Source organism: Heptranchias perlo, chromosome 26, assembly GCF_035084215.1.
Source record: "Heptranchias perlo isolate sHepPer1 chromosome 26, sHepPer1.hap1, whole genome shotgun sequence".
In the NCBI taxonomy this organism is placed as follows: Eukaryota; Metazoa; Chordata; class Chondrichthyes; order Hexanchiformes; family Hexanchidae; genus Heptranchias; species Heptranchias perlo.
Genome location: NC_090350.1, coordinates 43,483,922 through 43,505,093, shown reverse-complemented (window position 1 = coordinate 43,505,093; position 21,172 = coordinate 43,483,922). Strand labels below are relative to the sequence as shown.

Here is a 21,172-nt window from a genome sequence, read left to right as displayed (position 1 = left end):
GTGGTTTGGCTCGAGGAGAACACAACTTATCTCAGAAAGACCTCAGTGATTCACGCACAGGGAATTATTTTGAAGCCACTTGTTATATAGTCAATGTTGCAAACATTTAGCACACAGCAAGGTCCATGAGATGACTGACCGGTTAATCAGGACAACATCCAGGCTTGGGCTCATAAGTGGCAAGTAACATTCACACCAGACAAGTGCCCGGCAATGACCATCTCCAACAAGAGAGAGTCTAACCACCCCCCCTTGACATTCAACGGAATTATCATCGCCGAATCCCCCACCATCAACATCCTGGGGGTCACCATTGACCAGAAACTTAACTGGACCAGCCATATAAATACTGTGGCTACAAGAGCAGGTCAGAGGCTGGGTATTCTGCAGCGAGTCACTCACCTCCTGACTCCCCAAAGCCTTTCCACCATCTACAAGGCACAAGTCAGGAGTGTGATGGAATACTCTCCACTTGCCTGGATGAGTGCAGCTCCAACAACACTCAAGAAGCTTGACACCATCCAGGACAAAGCAGCTCGCTTGATTGGCACCCCATCCACCACCCTAAACATTCATTCCCTTCACCACCGGCGCACTGTGGCTGCAGTGTGTACCATCCACAGGATGCACTGCAGCAACTCGCCAAGGCTTCTTCAACAGCACCTCCCAAACCCACAACCTCTACCACCTGGAAGGACAAGGGCAGCAGGCACATGGGAACAACACCACCTGCACGTTCCCCTCCAAGTCACACACCATCCCGATTTGGAAATATATCGCCATTCCTTCATCGTCACTGGGTCAAAATCCCGAAACTTCCTCCCTAACAGCACTGTGGGAGAACCTTCACCACACGGACTGCAGCGGTTCAAGAAGGCGGCTCACCACCACCTTCTCAAGGGCAATTAGGGATGGGCAATAAATGCCGGCCTCGCCAATGACGCCCACATTCCATGAACGAATAATAAAAATAAATCTGGTGTTGGTTGGCCCAGGACTCTGGGAGAACTTCATTGCTCTTCTTCAAATAGAGTCACAGGATTTTTAACATCCACTTGAAGCACTGGAGCAGGTAGACGGGGTCTCAGTTTAACATCTTAACTTAAGGACAGCATCTCCGATATTGCAGCACTCCCTCAGCACTGCACTAGAGTTTCCACACTCGGGTTTCCAGACTTCCCCCATTGACTGGGAGTCTCCAATAGTTTATATTGCCTCTCCTCATTCTTCCTACCAAAATGTATCACCTCACACTTCTCAGTGTTAAATTTCATCTTCCACGTGTTCACCCATCCTACCAGCCTGTCTATGTCCTCTTGAAGTCTATCACTATCCTCCTCAGTGTTTAATACACTTCCAAGATTTGTGTCATATGCAAATTTGGAAATTGTTCCCTGTACACCCAAGTCCAAGTTATTAATATATATCAAGAAAAGCAGTGGTCCTAGTACCGACCCCTGGGGAACACCACTGTATACCTCCCTCCTGTCCAAAAAACAATCGTTCACCACTACTTTGTTTCCTGTCATTTAGACAATTTTGTATCCATGCTGAAACTGTCCTTTTTATTCCATGGGCTTCAATTTTGCTGACAAGCCCATTATGTGGCACTTTATCAAACGCCTTTTGAAAGTCCATATACACAACATCCACCGCAATGCCCTCATTTATCTCGATTACCTGATTTCATGGACACAGACTATACCAGGGCACCATGAGGCCATTCACACAACACCAATCAGGCATTACTCTCTTACTATCAGTTACACATAGACTATCAATGAGCTATTACTGTTGATTATATGGGGAATCTGAGTGTTACCAGCACTACTATTAGTTATTGGTGCTGTTTCAGTGAGTTACTATTAATTACTAGTGGAATCAAAGCTTCTCCCACCTCTGGTTTCCACTCTCCCCCTCCCTCTGTTTCCCCTCTTCCTCTCCCTCGGTTTCCCCCTCCCTCGGTTACCCCTGCCCTTGGTTTCCCCTCACCTCCTGCTCACAGGTGGCCTCCTGGTTCTCAGAACTTCTCGCTGGCACAAAAATACTCAAGTACAGGGGACCCAACCTTTATAAACACAATAACATTTGCAAACATTACGTGGTCAGATGTCATGTGATCAGATGTCATGTGATCTGATGCCATGTGATCAGGTATCATGTGGTCAGATGTCACATGTCACATGATTCCACCTCCAGGAATACCTCCAACCAGCATAGACAACCCTAACTGTTGACCAAGCCTAGACTGTGTGTTAAAGACCTGGAGTGGGGTTTGAACTCACGATGTGGGGTATTGGGGTATAGACAGAATTCTGATCTTCGCAGTTCAAGGGGGCAGTTAGTCACGTGGACTGAAGACAGTTTCCAATAGGCACAATAATCAATCTTAAAAGGAGCTGCTATCTGTGTAGACGATGTTTGGGAACCTTGTCTCGTTTGTTTCCAAACACATAGGGGCGGGGCCCCATATTTATTGAGAGCAGAGACTTGAGAACTAGTGAGTGGCATGTGCCGTGTATCATGTGCCATGTGCCATGTGCCGTGTATCATGTGCCATGTGCCGTGTGCTGTGTATCATGTGCCGAGTGCCGTGTATCATGTGCCGTGTGCCATGTGCTGTGTATCATGTGCCGAGTGCCGTGTGCTGTGTATCATGTGCCGAGTGCCGTGTATCATGTGCCGTGTGCCGTGTGCTGTGTATCATGTGCCATGTGCCGTGTGCTGTGTACCAGATACCGTGTGCCGAGTGTAGGTGGAGCACCTAAAGTCCACCGATCCTACATATCAATTGGCAAAAGGCCCAAAGCTTCATGCAAATGAGGGGGGAGTCTCATCATAATGCAGCTGGAGCAGCCAATCAGGGCCCTGAAGAGGCGACCACCCTGGAAAGCTTTGGTTAGTTGTCCTGCAGATCTCTCCTGCTGGCAGGGTCACCAATGCCCAGGGTCACCAATGCCCAGGGTCACCAATGCCCAGGGTCACCAATGCCCAGGCCTCCAATGCCCAGGGTCACCAATGCCCAGGCCTCCAATGCCCACGGTCACCAATGCCCAGGCCTCCAATGCCCAGGGTCACCAATGCCCAGGCCTCCAATGCCCAGGGTCACCAATGCCCAGGCCTCCAATGCCCAGGGTCACCAATGCCCAGGCCTCCAATGCCCAGGGTCACCAATGCCCAGGCCTCCAATGATGTGGAGATGCCGGTGATGGACTGGGGTTAACAATTGTAAACAATTTTACAACACCAAGTTATAGTCCAACGATTTTATTTTTAATCCCACAAGCTTTCGGGGGCTTTCCCCTTCCTCAGGCAGTGTGGAAAAGACAATTTCGAATCCTTTGCATTTTAAGATCACAGAACAAAGCCTGGTGATTACTGCCCGTTGCCAAGGCAATCACAGTGAGCAGACAGAAAGGTGTCACCTAAAAAGGCCACCGAATATACAACCCCCCAAAAAAAGAGAGAGAGAGATAAGGAAGACAGTCAATGACCCGTTATATTAAAAACAGATAACATTTGTTCGCTGGTGGGGTAACGTGTAGCGTGACATGAACCCAAGATCCCGGTTGAGGCCGTCCTCATGGGTGCGGAACTTGGCTATCAATTTCTGCTCGACGATTTTGCGTTGTCGTGTGTCTCGAAGGCCGCCTTGGAGTACGCTTACCCGAAGGTCGGTGGCTGAATGTCCATGACTGCTGAAGTGTTCCCCGACAGGGAGAGAACCCTCCTGTTTGGCGATTGTTGCGCGGTGTCCGTTCATCCGTTGTCGCAGCGTCTGCATGGTCTCGCCAATGTACCATGCTCCGGGGCATCCTTTCCTGCAACGTATGAGGTAGACAACGTTGGCCGAGTCACAGGAGTATGAACCATGCACTTGGTGGGTGGTGTCCTCTCGTGTGATGGTGGTATCTGTGTCGATGATCTGGCATGTCTTGCAGAGGTTACCGTGGCGGGGTTGTGTGGTGTCGTGGACGCTGTTCTCCTGAAAGCTGGGTAATTTGCTGCGAACGATGGTCTGTTTGAGGTTGGGTGGCTGTTTAAAGGCGAGTAGTGGAGGTGTGGGGATGGCCATAGCGAGGTGTTCGTCATCATTGATGACATGTTGAAGGCTGCGGAGAACATGGCGTAGTTTCTCCGCTCCGGGGAAGTACTGGACGACGAAGGGTACTCTGTTGGTTGCGTCCCATGTTAGTCTTCTGAGGAGGTCTACGCGATTTTTCGCTGTGGCCCGTCGGAACTGTCGATCGATGAGTCGAGCTTCATATCCCGTTCTTACTAGGGCGTCTTTCAGCGTCTGTAGGTGTCCATCGCGTTCCTCCTCGTCTGAGCAGACCCTGTGTATTCGCAGGGCCTGTCCATAGGGGATGGCCTCTTTGACGTGGTTAGGGTGGAAGCTGGAAAAGTGGAGCATTGTGAGATTGTCCGTGGGCTTGCGGTAGAGTGAGGTGCTGAGGTGCCCGTCTTTGATGGAGATTCGTGTGTCCAAGAAAGAAACTTATTCTGAGGAGTAGTCCATGGTGAGCTTGATGGTGGGATGGAACTTGTTGATGTTATCGTGTAGTCTCTTTAGTGATTCCTCACCGTGGGTCCATAGAAAGAAAATGTCGTCGATGTATCTGGTGTATAGTGTTGGTTGGAGGTCCTGTGCAGTGAAGAAGTCGTGCTCGAACTTGTGCATGAAAATGTTGGCGTATTGGGGTGCGAATTTGGTCCCCATGGCTGTTCCGTGTGTTTGGGTAAAGAACTGGTTATTGAAGGTGAAGACATTGTGATCCAGGATGAAGCGGATGAGTTGTAGGATGGCGTCTGGAGATTGGCTGTTGTTGGTGTTGAGTATTGATGCTGTCGCAGCGATGCCGTCATCGTGGGGGATACTGGTGTAGAGTGCCGAGACGTCCATCGTGGTGAGAAGTGTTCCTGGTTCAACAGGTCCGTGGGTACTGAGTTTTTGTAGGAAGTCTGTAGTGTCGCGACAGAAGCTGGGGGTTCCCTGCACGATGGGTTTCAGGATGCCCTCGATGTATCCAGAGAGGTTCTCACACAGGGTTCCATTGCCTGATACGATAGGACGTCCGGGTGTGTTGGCTTTGTGTATCTTTGGGAGGCAGTAGAAGTCTCCCACGCGGGGACTACGTGGGATGAGAGTGCGTAGGATGTTTTGAAGGTCTGGATCGAAGGTCTTGATCAGTTTGTTGAGCTGATGGGTGTGTTCTTTGATCGGGTCTGCGGGTAACCGTCTGTAGTGTTCCTGGTTGTCCAGTTGTCGGTATGCTTCTTTGCAATAGTCCGTTCTGTTCTGTATGACGATGGCTCCTCCTTTGTCCGCTGGTTTGATGACGATGTTGCGGTTGGTCTTGAGACAGGCCTCCAATGCCCAGGGTCACCAATGCCCAGGCCTCCAATGCCCAGGGTCACCAATGCCCAGGCCTCCAATGCCCAGGGTCACCAATGCCCAGGGCCACCAATGCCCAGGGTCACCAATGCCCAGGGCCACCAATGCTCAGGTCTCCAGTGCCCAGGGCCACCAATGCTCAGGCCTCCAATGCCCAGGGCCTCCAGTGCCCAGGACTCCAATACCCAGGGCCTCTAATGCCCAGGGCCTCCAATGCCCAGGGCCTCTAGTGCCCAGGTCTCCAATGCCCAGGGCCTCCAATGCCCAGGCCTCCAGTACCCAGGGCCTCCAATGCTCAGGCCTCCAATGCCCAGGGCCTCCAGTGCCCAGGACTCCAATACCCAGGGCCTCTAATGCCCAGGGCCTCCAGTGCCCAGGCCTCCAATGCCCATGGCCTCCAGTGCCCAGGGCCTCTAGTGCCCAGGTCTCCAATGCCCAGGGCCTCCAATGCCCAGGCCTCCAGTACCCAGGGCCACCAATGCCCAGGCCTCCAGTGCCCAGGCCTCCAGTGCCCAGGGCCACCAGTGCCCAGGCCTCCAGTGCCCAGGCCTCCAATGCCCAGGGCCTCTAATGCCCAGGGCCTCTAATGCCCAGGCCTCCAATGCCCAGGGCCTCTAATGCCCAGGGCCTCCAGTGCCCAGGCTTCTAATGCCAAGGGCCACCTTTGCCCAAATCTTGAACTTGTGCTCCCCCCACATGAACAGGTGGCGACTGTGAACGACAGCTAGTGGCACTTCCTGCCATCTCGTTCAATCAGTCTCTGTACCATTCTGAGTGTCCCTGTGAATGGGGTAGGAAAGAGGAGGGCAAAAGGAGGACGAGGATCAGATCCTGTGTCGGGAAGGCCTCCTACTTTGTGTGTAGGGACACCAGATGATGACCCTTGTCCACCAGAGCTACATTCGCCACTGCCGATGTAAACAGCTGCTGACCAGCTGAATAAATAAAGATCTTAAGAGGCTCAGTGAATTCTTCGTCACCTCTGAACCTGGCTTTTCAATGGAAGACTTTCTGACCTTTCAACTCTACAGAAGTGGCCACAAAAAGCCTGCCTGTTCTCTTCCAATGTCATTGGTCCTCGAAGGGTTGTAACGTCACAGGGTGGACAAATTTATTCTTAAGAATAAACCAATGGGAACCACATTCTGCTGAACGGAACAGTGGAGTCACCTTGAAAGAAACTTTTGACAATGAGCAGAAATCTGGAGGCAAATCCGCAGAGAAACCTGCCTGGAATCAAAGTGTGAGAAGAAGAAATAAAATAGAATCAAAACACTGACGTCCCAAAGCTCCTGCTCCTATTAAATAATTGTAAACAATTTTACAACACCAAGTTATAGTCCAGCAATTTTATTTTAAATTCACAAGCTTTCGGAGGCTTCCTCCTTCGTCAGGTGAACGATGTGAAAATGAAATCCTCGAAATGAAATCGCATTTATAAATCACAGAACAATGCTTGGTGATTACAGACAGTTTTTTCAACTGCCCGTTGCCAAGGCAATCAGTGTGCAGACAGACAGGTGTTACCTGCAAGGTCTCCGAATATACAAATCACCAAAAAAAACAACAAACAAAAAAAAACAGAGATAGAGAGGTAGAAACATAGAAAAGACAGCAACTGACCCGTTATATTAAAAACAGATAACATTTGTTCGCTGGTGGGGTAACGTGTAGCGTGACATGAACCCAAGATCCCGGTTGAGGCCGTCCTCATGGGTGCGGAACTTGGCTATCAATTTCTGCTCGACGATTTTGCGTTGTCGTGTGTCTCGAAGGCCGCCTTGGAGTACGCTTACCCGAAGGTCGGTGGCTGAATGTCCTTGACTGCTGAAGTGTTCCCCGACTGGGAGGGAACCCTCCTGTTTGGCGATTGTTGCGCGGTGTCCGTTCATCCGTTGTCGCAGCGTCTGCATGGTCTCGCCAATGTACCATGCTCTGGGGCATCCTTTCCTGCAACGTATGAGGTAGACAATGTTGGCCGAGTCACAGGAGTATGAACCATGCACCTGGTGGGTGGTGTCCTCTCGTGTGATGGTGGTATCTGTGTCGATGATCTGGCAAGTCTTGCAGAGGTTACCGTGGCAGGGTTGTGTGGTGTCGTGGACGCTGTTCTCTTGAAAGCTAGGTAATTTGCTGCGAACGATGGTCTGTTTGAGGTTGGGCGGCTGTTTAAAGGCGAGTAGTGGAGGTGTGGGGATGGCCATAGCGAGGTGTTTGTCCTCATTGATGACATGTTGAAGGCTGCGGAGAACATGGCGTAGTTTCTCCGCTCCAGGGAAGTACTGGACGACAAAGGGTACTCTGTTGGTTGCGTCCCATGTTAGTCTCCTGAGGAGGTCTATGCGATTTTTTGCTGTGGCCCTATTAAATAGGAACAGTTTGACAATTGGGCTGTTGGCGAAAAGGCCAATAAGCAGTGAGAGGGAGTGTCGAATCCTGCATTGTATCTGTGGCACCTGAACACAGCTTTACTCTCACATCCGCACAGTATCTGCTGCACGTCGCTCAGTCTGTGCAGAAGTGGGTGATGTTTTCTGATTATTTCACACGTCCACCCAGAGCTGGCTGTTCTGGACTTTGATATGGAGTGAGGGAAAGTCTGTGAGGAGGATAACCTCAATCCTCTATAATGGCTTTAGTCGCTGCCAATGGAGACACCATCCATGGAGCAAGTCCACAACCTCATTCTGTTCCTTGCCCAACAACAAGCCCCAAATGTAACATCAGTGGCCTGGATCCAGACACTCAGGAAAATAAAATGAATCCAGAGAGGATTTTGTACGGCCTCCAGCTTGACCTTTTATGGGTCTCTATGCCTGGACTCCATTCCTGATTGGCTAAGCACAAAAAGCAGAAGAGATACCCCCACATCATCTGGTCATAAGCTCGTGCCCACCCCAGGGACTTAAACACATCATCTAGGATGATGTTTCAGTGCCAGTACCGAAGGATTGTTGCAGGTACCTTTTTCGGATGAGACATTAAACCAAGGCCCCGTCTGCCCTCTCAGGTGGAGGTAAAAGATTCCATGGCACTATTTGAAGAAGAGCAGAGGGAATTCTCCCCGGTGTCCTGACCAATAGTTATTCCTCAACCAACATCACTGAAAACAGATTATCTGGTCATTTATTTCATTGCTGTTTGTGGGATCTTGCTGTGCTCAAATTGTATGCCGTGTTTCCTACATTGCAACAATGATTACACTTCAAAAAGTACTTTGTTGGCTGTAAAGCACCTTGAGACGTCCTGGGATGTGAAAGGTGCTATATAAATGCAAGTTCTTTTACCTTTTTAACAATGGTTCCGTGTTTCAGTGGGGTCAATTTTCTCCCCCTTTGCCTGGGATTAATGGGGGGGTGACGGCCTTAGAATGGGGGTCAGGGGTCTTACTGTCCCGTTAACACTGGCGATGCGGCCAGTGCCATTTTGAAAGGGGCCTCCCACCGGGTGTCCAAAGCACTCGCGTGTTCCAGGCGATAGGCCCCTTTTAATCTGGGAATCGGGGTGGTGTGATGGGCTGGAATGTGGGCTTGTGTGGCCCTGTCCATCTTTATCCTGCCTCAGGGACAGGTACGACTCCAAGAATAACATCCTGAGGCCTTGTTAATATGCTGAAGGTGGTGCCTGTCCCTCAGTTACTCACAGCCTGTCTCCCTAAACATCAAACGTCCCCTCTTTCTCTGTATTGGACTGAGTGAATTGTTGGCCCTCGTGTTGCAGGCAGACTACACGAGTTCTCTGATACCAGCCATGCCAATGGGACAGCTAGTTACTGCGGTTACCATGGATACTGTTGCCACGTTACAGTGGATACTCTGTGATCTGGGACCTGCTGATGTATTCATGGGATCTGGCCAAACCTTATATTTAATTAATTAACATTTAATTAATAGCTTTTTAATAATTTAATGAAACTGCTTGTTGTGGGTGTGTCTTTGGTAAAGAAAGAAGCTGTAATTGGGCAGAGTGAATATTAAAAATGTCCCTTCCATGGATTCCGGAACAAGTTACATGAAATAATGACACATTAGCAATGGGCAGGTGGGTTATTAGTGAGAATCCGATCTCTGCGCACTCACCCCGATGTGTACAGTCCCTGCACAAAGTGCATCCCACTGTTCTTTTATTGTGAATGATTTGAGCGCAGATGGACTGAAGTCAACTCTTCTTGTCTTATCTTTCATCTCATTCCCAGGAACATTTATTTTGTGACTTGTTACTGGGTCACATCGATGCCATAATAGTTCCTTAATGCCACAATCTCTCATTTGTTCCATAAATCTAACACTCACTCACTCAGCTGTGCTTTACCTCGTTCCTGTTGAATGTTGAAGCTTTATAATTCCACCCCCCCCGTCCTGTCACTCCCCACCCCCTCCCCCCCACCCCCTACCCCTCCCCCTCCCCTACCCCTCCCCTACCCCCCTCACCCCCAAATCCATCCTCTGACACCTGAGTCAGCCAAATCGTTGACTGTACCAGACGATCGATCCCTGTCACCGTGAGCTGCCACAGGATGAGGAGACGAGGCTCCTGGATTCAAACATCCTGCTCCTCTGGTCCCCGTCTCCTTTTTGTTCACCATTAACTATTGGAGAATCCACAGCCCAGAAACACAGCCCTCTCTGAGCAGGTACCACTGCTCGATCAGTCTGAAGGAGAGAGAGCTCTGTTCAGGAGAATGGCCAGCACTGCCCTCCAATTGCTGGGATATTTCACTGGGATATTAGGATGGATTATGGTTTGCGGAACTATTGGAATGTTGCAGTGCAAAGTAACTCCCTACATTGGGAATACTATTGTGACCTCTGAGATGATGTGGATGAACTGTATCTATCATGCCACAGGCTATGTACAGTGCAAGACGTGTGAATCTCAGTTGGCACTTCCACCAGACATCCAGCTGGCCAGAGCCCTCGTGTGGCATGTCCATCGTTTCAGGGTTTTCAGCCATTACTTTGTCGAGTTTGGGGATGAAATTCACCAAGTTTGAGTGGGAAGATGAGAGGTTCAAGGCGAAGGTGACTGTGATTGGTGGGCTGGGTGTTCTTATCCCAGTATCCAGCTCAGCAAACTCCATCATTGTGGACTTTTACAACCACCAGGTGCCCGTCATCTTAAAGAGGGAACTGGGAAATGCTCTATTCCTGGGTTGGGGCTCCTCGTGTATCCTGGACATTGGAGGACGCCTTCTCTGCTGCTTCTGGTCAGAAAGGCCAGAGTATCGACAAGCCCATCAAAGGATCCACGTGTTAGGTCACATTGAATCTCAGAGTAAACCCCCAGGCAGAGGGTTTACCATGACGTAGTACGTCTGAGGAGAGAGACTGGAGACGGAGTTTGATCTGTTTTGCTGTTGGCTTCTCTCGTGACCCACTTCTCCTCGTATGGTTGAGCTTCACTTGTCCTTTCGTCCTGTTGGATCAAAGTATCAAATGATCCATTGCAGAGAGCGGCTCAATCTGAGTTTATCCGAGTCTATCCCAGTCTATCCCAGTCTATCCGAGTCTATCCCAGTTTATCCCAGTCTATCCCAGTCTATCCCAGTTTATCCGAGTCTACCCCAGTTTATCCGAGCCTATCCCAGTCTATCCCAGTTTATCCCAGTTTATCCAAGCCTATCCCAGTCTATCCCAGTTTATCCGAGTCTATCCCAGTTTATCCGAGTCTATCCCAGTTTATCCCAGTCTATCCGAGTCTATCCCAGTTTATCCCAGCCTATCTGATCTGTCCTCGGACAACATGCAGGAAAGAATCCAAATTCCTTACATCAGCATTACGGAAGAGAGAGTTTGAACTAATTCATCCGACAACATCGGTTAGAAGATCATTTAAAACTGGACCTTACTTGGTTTGTAGATAGAGACAGCACTCTGACAAATGCAACACTGGACAGGGACTGGAGAGAGAGAGAGAGGGGGGCCAGAGAGGGAGAGGGGCCAAAGAGAGGGCCAGAGAGGGAGAGGGGCCGGAGAGAGGGCCGGAGAGGGAGAGAGGCCGGAGAGAGGGCCGGAGAGGGAGAGGGGCCGGAGAGAGGGCCGGAGAGGGCCGGAGAGGGAGAGGGGCCGGAGAGAGGGCCGGAGAGGGAGAGGACAGGACCGCTGCTGGGATCATGGTGTTTGCTGAGTTGGAATCAATAATGTTTCCACATTAGGCGACAAGTTGTTGAAAAAAATTGTCTTCTAATTTAACAATCAGGCTGAAATGGATTGTCCAACTGGAAAACAGACAGGTGCTGACTCAGGGAGGAGGGGTGGGTCGGTGGGTGGGGATTTGGGGAGGAGGGGGGTCAGTGGGTGGGGACTGGGGGAGGAGGGGGAGTCGGTGGGTGGGTATTGGGGAGGAGGCGGGTCTGTGGGTGGGGAGGGGGGGCAGTGGGTGGGGATTTGGGGAGGAGGGGGGCAGTGGGTGGGTATTGGGGGAGGAGGGGGTCAGTGGGTGGGGATTTGGGGAGGAGGGGGGCAGTGGGTGGGGATTTGGGGAGGAGGGGGTCAGTGGGTGGGGATAGGGGAGCAGTGGGTGGGTATTGGGGGAGGAGGGGGTCAGTGGGTGGGGATAGGGGAGGAGGGGGGCAGTGGGTGGGGATTTGGGGAGGAGGGGGGCAGTGGGTGGGTATTGGGGGAGGAGGGGGTCAGTGGGTGGGGATAGGGGAGGAGGGGGCAGTGGGTGGGTATTGGGGGAGGAGGGGGTCAGTGGGTGGGGATAGGGGAGGAGGGGGGCAGTGGGTGGGGATTTGGGGAGGAGGGGGGTCGGTGGGTGGGTATTGGGGAGGAGGGAAGTTGGTGGCGCTTGTGGGAGGATGGGGGTGGGTGGAGATTGGGGAGGAGGGGGTTCAGTGGGTGGGGACTGGGGAGGAGGAGGGTCGGTGGGTGGGGATTGAGGGATGGTGGTCAGTCATAACAGGAGGGCAAGTACAGGAACAGGGGGCGTTCCCGCTACACTGAAAACTCTGACACCAATGGAGGACCTTGCCTTCAACGTTATTGGCAGAGAGAGGGCCAGAGAAAGCCAGGGCCGGAGGCCAGAGGTCAGAGGTCAGAGTGTTTCAATGTCCAATTAGTGTGAGCTGCCCTCGCTAATTCACTGCTGCATCATGTATGTGACATGAAGCTTCGTTTATTGGACAGTTCCTCCCTGGTAGAATTATCTCTCATTAAGGCTGTTTGTGGCGGTGTTTTCTGTTGCTATAGTAACAAGTCCAAAGCATAATCTTAAAAAATAGAAGTGTCACCTCAGGATTGCGAGGCTCAGTAACTCCCTCTAGAGGGCCAGAAACTCCCTCCGGAGGGCCAGAAACTCCCTCTGACCTTCAGTTATATCATCAATATTGGGCATGGATAAGAATGATTTGGCAAAATGAAGTGTAAGGAATGTTAAAGCGAGTCCTTATGTGGATTTTATTGAGGACTGTCCCAGAACTCCCTGCTATATTAAATTCTAGTAGAACAGACACACACACAGGACACTAACGACAACGGGACATCATTCCCAGGAGCTCCTCCAGTTTTCCACCTGGCTCCTCTTCCTGCAGTGATTCTCCCCATAACTAGTCCCCACCAGCCTGCACTGACTCCCCCTCGATTTTCACCCACCTCCCCTCCCTTTTCTTATACTACAAAAAATTGACCTTTAAACCCCAATTTTAGGTGATGTAATGCCTCATAAATAAGTGCATTGAGGGTGTAATGGAGGTGAGTGTGAAGTTCGGGCAGCTGTGCTTAATCTCGGCCCATAATACACATCACACACATTTCCGGTTAGGTCTACGTCAGGCACAGGAAGCTCCCACTGGAAATAGACAAACAACGTGACACTGTGACAATGTGACACTGTGACAATGTGACAATGTCAGGTCTGTGAATCAATGACACTGAACGCTTGGATGGGTTCAGTGGTTGTGGCCCTGTAGTTGCGTTCTCTCTCTCTCTCTCTCTCTTTCTCTTTCTCGCTCTCTTTCTCGCTCTCTTTCTCGCTCTCTTTCTCAGTCCCAGGACATTGCTGCAGGAGTTCCTCAGGGCAGTGTCCTCGGCCCAACCATCTTCAGCTGCTTCATCAATGACCTTCCCTCCATCATAAGGTCAGAAATGGGGATGTTTGCTGATGATTGCACAGTGTTCAGTTCCATTCGCAACCCCTCAGATAATGAAGCAGTCCGTGCCCACATGCAGCAAGACCTGGACAACATCCAGGCTTGGGCTCATAAGTGGCAAGTAACATTCGTGCCAGACAAGTGCTAGGCAATGATCATATCCAACAAGAGAGAGTCTAACCACCTCCCCTTGACATTCAACGGCATTACCATCGCTGAATCCCCCACCATCAACATCCTGGGGGTCACCATTGACCAGAAACTTAACTGGACCAGCCATATAAATACTGTGGCTACAAGAGCAGGTCAGAGGCTGGGTATTCTGCAGTGAGTGACTCACCTCCTGACACCCCAAAGCCTTTCCACCATCTACAAGGCACAAGTCAGGATGGAATACTCTCCACTTGCCTGGATGAGTGCAGCTCCAACAACACTCAAGAAGCTCGACACCATCCAGGACAAAGCAGCCCGCTTGATTGGCACCCTATCCACCACCCTAAACATTCACTCCCTTCACCACCGGCGCACTGTGGCTGCAGTGTGTACCATCCACAGGATGCACTGCAGCAACTCGCCAAGGCTTCTTCGACAGCACCTCCCAAACCCGCGACCTCTACCACCTAGAAGGACAAGAGCAGCAGGCGCATGGGAACAACACCACCTGCACGTTCCCCTCCAAGTCACACACCATCCCGACTTGGAAACATATCGCCGTTCCTTCATCGTCGCTGGGTCCAAATCCTGGAACTCCCTCCCTAACAGCACTGTGGGAGAACCTTCACCACACGGACTGCAGCGGTTCAAGAAGGCGGCTCACCACCACCTTCTCAAGGGGCAATTAGGGATGGGCAATAAATGCCGGCATCGCCAGTGACGCCCACATCCCAAGAATGAATCAAAGGCAGGACAGTCTGAGTATCCTGCGATCCAGGCCCCAGTGCTGTCGAACCACCTCTAGCTGCTTCAGGCACTGCTGGTGATGTCCTGAGGCAGAAGCAGCATCACAAAGTTACCCCTCAGAGCTGGGTTGTGGAACCTGTACAAGATTATTGCTGCAAGTTAATAAGAACACTGTTTCATGCTTCACGTGGCTGATGAGTTTCCAAAGTATGTTCCTTGGCAGCCCATCAGGTACAAGCTTGGACACTTAATATTCCCTCACATTTGCCATTGGTTATGTGCAGGATTGGAGAGGGCAATGGGATTGTCCCCACTGACTGCAGATCAGGTATTACAGTAAAGGGAGGTCAATCTTTCGATAAAGATGCAGTTTGTGCATCCCAAGGATGTGCCATTCGCTGTGCAATGACATTGTGTGATACAACAGTATAAAGAGAACGGATTAATACATGGGATTAATAAACACAATAGATTTCTGTTGGTCTGTTACTTATGTTTAAAATACCTGCAGTTAAATGTATGTCTAAGAACAGACTGTTCAAACATTGTGCGCTGAGGACTGATACTGCTAACGTGACTGTTACTGAGACGATTATCTTTACAAACAATGTTCCTGTGCTGTTCTGCCGCGGTCTCTGAATCACAAAACTGCTGCTGGCGCAGCACAATTAATGAGACGGACCTTCAAGTAAATGAAGCTCATTCCACCTGTCGTCTTTCGACTCACAATCACTGTGGGAAAACCCCGAGTGCTGCCTTCTCTCGAATCTTTACTCAGTGTGAATGATGAGGTACAATTTAAAAGAAGGATTTGTTCATTTTAAAAACAAAAGGGTGTCCTCAGCCAGCAGTCCCTTGGTATGTTGTTGGGAAGTGATGGCTGATATCTGAATCTCACACTCCTGCACACAACAGCTGCACTCCTGCAAATGCATTTTTGCTTTGCACAAAAATAAGATATGGAACCATCAGTTTCAGCAGATGCACTCATGGAATGAATGTGTTTCACACTTTACCGCCCTCCAATTCTAACATTACAAACTGTTTGACCACTCGTTAATATTTGACCATACAGGGAGATCACTGACAGACGCTCGCACCATTGGACACTTCAGACGGCAACTTTGCAACCAACAGAAACTGGCACCAATAGCATCCCATAAAAAGTGTTCTCCACGATCAGGGCCCCTGAACGAGCAATCGTGACAATAGGAGCCTCTTATAAAAATTAAAAGAATCGGACTTGAATTTTTTGTTTTGCTGACTGTGTCTGTTATGAAATTTTGAGCTATAATTGATTAATTGATGTGACGTTGACTTTATAAAGTGGCTGGACTTTGAAGAATGCTGAGCTGGAATATGATCCTTTCGTCCCTGCAACCTGAGCCCAAACTGATGAAAGTTCCTCACTCTCATGGCTCGAAATAAGATGGTCTTTGGGGACAGTCTCAGCACAGTCCCCAGAGGCCAGGATGGAAAGGAAAGAAAAGAACTTGCATTTCTATAGCGCCTTTCACAACCTCAGGACGTCCCAAAGTGCTTTACAGCCAATGAAGTACTTTTGTGATGTGTAGTCGTTGCTGTAATGTAGGAAATGTGGCAGCCAATTTGCGCACAGCAAGATCCCACAAACAGCAATGTGATAGTGACCAGATAATCTGCCTTTTTAGTGAAGTTGGTTGAGGGATAAATATTGGTCCAGGACACTGGGGAGAACTCCCTACTCTTCTTCAGATAGTGTCTGTGGGATCTTTTACATCCACCTGAGAGGGCAGATGGAGACTCCCGTGTTCAACATAGTGTGGGATTTAACCATTACCATCCCTGTACAATTACAGTGCCTGAGAATAGTCCGCAGTGAGGTTACACCTGACTTTGTTACTGCACAGATTCCTGGGGGGAAGGCTCAGTCTGCCTGACTACAACATGTCAATGATTCCCTCAACAGCTTCACACAACAGATAAAAGACGTGATATAAAACATATAAATGGGTCTATCATTAAATGCCTGTGCTCTCCTCCACTCACTCACATTTACAAGGTGTAATATATCAGGGACCGCACATCGGAAAATCATCACTCCCTCCTTCGACTTAAATCATCATCACAGCTCAGGGATGTGGAGAAATCTGAGAGCCTGTCAGTATCGGAGAGCAAGGGAGCAACGGAGGTAGGAACCATGGGAGCAACGGAGGAAGGAACCAAGGGAGCAACGGAGGAAGGAACCAAGGGAGCAACGGAGGAAGGAACCAAGGGAGCAACGGAGGAAGGAACCATGGGAGCAACGGAGGAAGGAACCAAGGGAGCAACGGAGGAAGGAACCAAGGGAGCAACGGAGGAAGGAACCAAGGGAGCAACGGAGGAAGGAACCATGGGAGCAACGGAGGAAGGTACCAAGGGAGCAACGGAGGAAGGAACCAAGGGAGCAACGGAGGAAGGAACCAAGGGAGCAACGGAGGAAGGAACCAAGGGAGCAACGGAGGAAGGAACCAAGGGAGCAACGGAGGAAGGAACCAAGGGAGCAACGGAGGAAGGAACCATGGGAGCAACGGAGGAAGGAACCAAGGGAGCAACGGAGGAAGGAACCAAGGGAGCAACGGAGGAAGGAACCAAGGGAGCAACGGAGGAAGGAACCATGGGAGCAACGGAGGAAGGAACCAAGGGAGCAACGGAGGAAGGAACCAAGGGAGCAACGGAGGAAGGAACCAAGGGAGCAACGGAGGAAGGAACCAAGAGAGCAACGGAGGAAGGAACCAAGAGAGCAACGGAGGAAGGAACCAAGAGAGCAACGGAGGAAGGAACCAAGGGAGCAACGGAGGAAGGAACCAAGGGAGCAACGGAGGAAGGAACCAAGAGAGCAACGGAGGAAGGAACCAAGAGAGCAACGGAGGAAGGAACCAAGGGAGCAACGGAGGAAGGAACCAAGAGAGCAACGGAGGAAGGAACCAAGAGAGCAACGGAGGAAGGAACCAAGAGAGCAACGGAGGAAGGAACCAAGAGAGCAACGGAGGAAGGAACCAAGAGAGCAACGGAGGAAGGAACCAAGGGAGCAACGGAGGAAGGAACCAAGGGAGCAACGGAGGAAGGAACCAAGAGAGCAACGGAGGAAGGAACCAAGGGAGCAACGGAGGAAGGAACCAAGAGAGCAACGGAGGAAGGAACCAAGAGAGCAACGGAGGAAGGAACCAAGGGAGCAACGGAGGAAGGAACCAAGAGAGCAACGGAGGAAGGAACCAAGAGAGCAACGGAGGAAGGAACCAAGGGAGCAACGGAGGAAGGAACCAAGAGAGCAACGGAGGAAGGAACCAAGAGAGCAACGGAGGAAGGAACCAAGGGAGCAACGGAGGAAGGAACCAAGGGAGCAACGGAGGAAGGAACCAAGGGAGCAACGGAGGAAGGAACCAAGGGAGCAACGGAGGAAGGAACCAAGGTCAGCAACGGAGGAAGGAACCAAGGGAGCAACGGAGGAAGGAACCAAGGGAGCAACGGAGGAAGGAACCAAGGGAGCAACGGAGGAAGGAACCAAGGGAGCAACGGAGGAAGGTACCAAGGGAGCAACGGAGGAAGGTACCAAGGGAGCAACGGAGGAAGGAACCAAGGGAGCAACGGAGGAAGGAAGCGATGGAGCACCGGAGGAAGACCGGAGAAATGGAGGAACAGAGGAACAGAGCAATGGAGGAAGGGACAAAGGGAGCAACTGGGCAAGGCAGGATAGAAGCAATGAAACAATGGAGCAATGAAGCAATGGAGGAAGGAACCAATGGAGCAACGGAGGAAGCAAGCAATGGAGGAACGGAGTAACGGAGCAATAGAGAAAAGGAGCAATGGAGCGAGGGAGGAAAGAAGCAATGAAGCAATGGAGCAATGGAGCAAGTCTGAATTTGGAGCCGTAAACTGCTTCTGGACGGAACGTCTGGAGCTACAGAGAGTATAAGATATAGGGACAGGAGGAGGCAATTCAGCCCCTCGAGCCTGTTCCGCCATTCAGTTCAGTGACACACTCGCTCACCTGACGAAGGAGAAAGCCTCCGAAAGCTTGTGATTTTCAAATAAAACAGTTGGACAATAACCTGGTGTTGTAAGATTCCTTACATTTGTCAACCCCAGTCCATCACCGGCATCTCCACATCAAGGCCATTCAGTTAGATCATGGTTGATTTGTATCTTAACTTCTACAAAGGGACACCATTGATCCCATTACACAGCGACACCACTGATCCCATTACACAGTGACATCACTGATCCCATTACACAGTGACACCACTCATCCCATTACACAGTGACACCACTCATCCCATTACACAGTGACACCACTCATCCCATTACACAGTGACACCACTTATCCCATTACACAGTGACACCACTGATCCCATTACACAGTGACATCACTGATCATATTACACAGTGACACCACTGATCCCATTACACAGTGACACCACTGATCCCATTACACAGTGACACCACTCATCCCATTACACAGTGACACCACTTATCCCATTACACAGTGACACCACTTATCCCATTACACAGTGACACCACTGATCCCATTACACAGTGACATCACTGATCATATTACACAGTGACACCACTGATCCCATTACACAGTGACACCACTGATCCCATTACACAGCGACACCACTGATCCCATTACACAGTGACACCACTCATCCCATTACACAGTGACACCACTCATCCCATTACATAGTGACACCACTCATCCCATTACACAGTGACACCACTCATCCCATTACACAGTGACACCACTGATCCCATTACACAGTGACATCACTGATCATATTACACAGTGACACCACTGATCCCATTACACAGTGACATCACTGATCATATTACACAGTGACATCACTGATCATATTACACAGCGACACCACTGATCATATTACACAGTGACACCACTGATCCCATTACACAGTGACACCACAGATCCCATTACAAAGTGACACCACAGATCCCATTACACAGCGACACCACTGATCCCATTACACAGCGACACCACTGATCCCATTACACAGTGACATCACTGATCACATTACACAGTGACATCACCGATCTCATTACACAGCGACACCACTAATCCCATTACACAGTGACACCACTGATCCCATTACACAGTGACATCACTGATCCCATTACACAGTGACATCACTGATCCCATTACACGGTGACATCACTGACCGTATTACACAGCGACACCACTGATCGCATTACACAGCGACACCACTGATCGCATTACACAGCGACACCACTGATCGCATTACACAGTGACACCACTGATCCCATTACACAGTGACACCACAGATTCCATTACAAAGTGACACCACAGATCCCATTACACAGCGACACCACTGATCCCATTACACAGCGACACCACTGATCCCATTACACAGCGACACCACTGATCCCATTACACAGTGACACCACAGATCCCATTACAAAGTGACACCACAGATCCCATTACACAGCGACACCACTGATCCCATTACACAGCGACACCACTAATCCCATTACACAGTGACACCACTGATCCCATTACACAGTGACATCACTGATCCCATTACACAGTGACATCACTGATCCCATTACACAGTGACATCACTGATCCCATTACACAGTGACACCACTGATCGCATTACACGGTGACACCACTGACCGCATTACACAGCGACACCACTGATCGCATTACACAGCGACACCACTGATCCCATTACACAGTGACACCACTGATCCCATTACACAGCGACATCACTGATCGCATTACACAGTGACATCACTGATCACATTACACAGTGACATCACTGATCGCATTACACAGCGACACCACTGACCGTATTACACAGTGACACCACTGATCCCATTACACAGCGACACCACTGATCGCATTAAACAGTGACACCACTGATCCCATTACACAGTGACACCACTGATCCCATTACACAGTGACACCACTGATCCCATTACACAGTGACACCACTGATCGCATTACACAGTGACACCACTGATCCCATTACTCAGTAACATCACTGATCCCATTACACAGCAACACCACTGATCCCATTACACAGCAACACCACTGATCCCATTACACAGCGACACCACTGATCCCATTACACAGCGACACCACTGATCCCATTACATAGTGACACCACTGATCACATTACACAGTGACATCACTGATCACATTGCACAGTGACACCACTGATCCCATTACATAGTGACACCACTGATCCCATTACATAGTGACACCACTGATCCCATTACACAGCGACACCACTGATCCCATTACATAGTGACACCACTGATCGCATTACACAGTGACACCACTGATCCCATTACACAGTGACATCACTGATCACATTACACAGCGACACCACTGATCCCATTACATAGTGACACCACTGATCCCATTACACAGTGACACCACTGATCCCATTACACAGTGACATCACTGATCACATTACACAGCGACACCACTGATCCCATTACACAGTGACATCACTGATCACATTACACAGTGACACCACTGATCCCATTACACAGTGACACCACTGATCCCATTACACAGTGACATCACTGATCGCATTACACAGTGACACCACTGATCCCATTACACAGTAACATCACTGATCCCATTACACAGCAACACCACTGATCCCATTACACAGCAACACCACTGATCCCATTACACAGCGACACCACTGATCCCATTACACAGCGACACCACTGATCACATTACATAGTGACACCACTGATCGCATTACACAGTGACACCA

General features: G+C 50.1%; 1 protein-coding gene and 1 pseudogene across 1 annotated transcript; both read left to right on the top strand.

Moving 5' to 3' along the window:
• Positions 1–10,076: 10,076 nt before the first annotated feature.
• On the top strand, positions 10,077–10,704 carry LOC137342470 (claudin-like protein ZF-A89; annotated as a pseudogene).
• A 5,859-nt stretch (positions 10,705–16,563) lies between these two features.
• On the top strand, positions 16,564–18,099 carry LOC137342779 (S-antigen protein-like). Its single transcript, XM_068006957.1, has one exon. The coding sequence runs from the start codon at positions 16,564–16,566 to the stop codon at positions 18,097–18,099; it is 1,536 nt and encodes a 511-aa protein (XP_067863058.1).
• Positions 18,100–21,172: the final 3,073 nt, after the last annotated feature.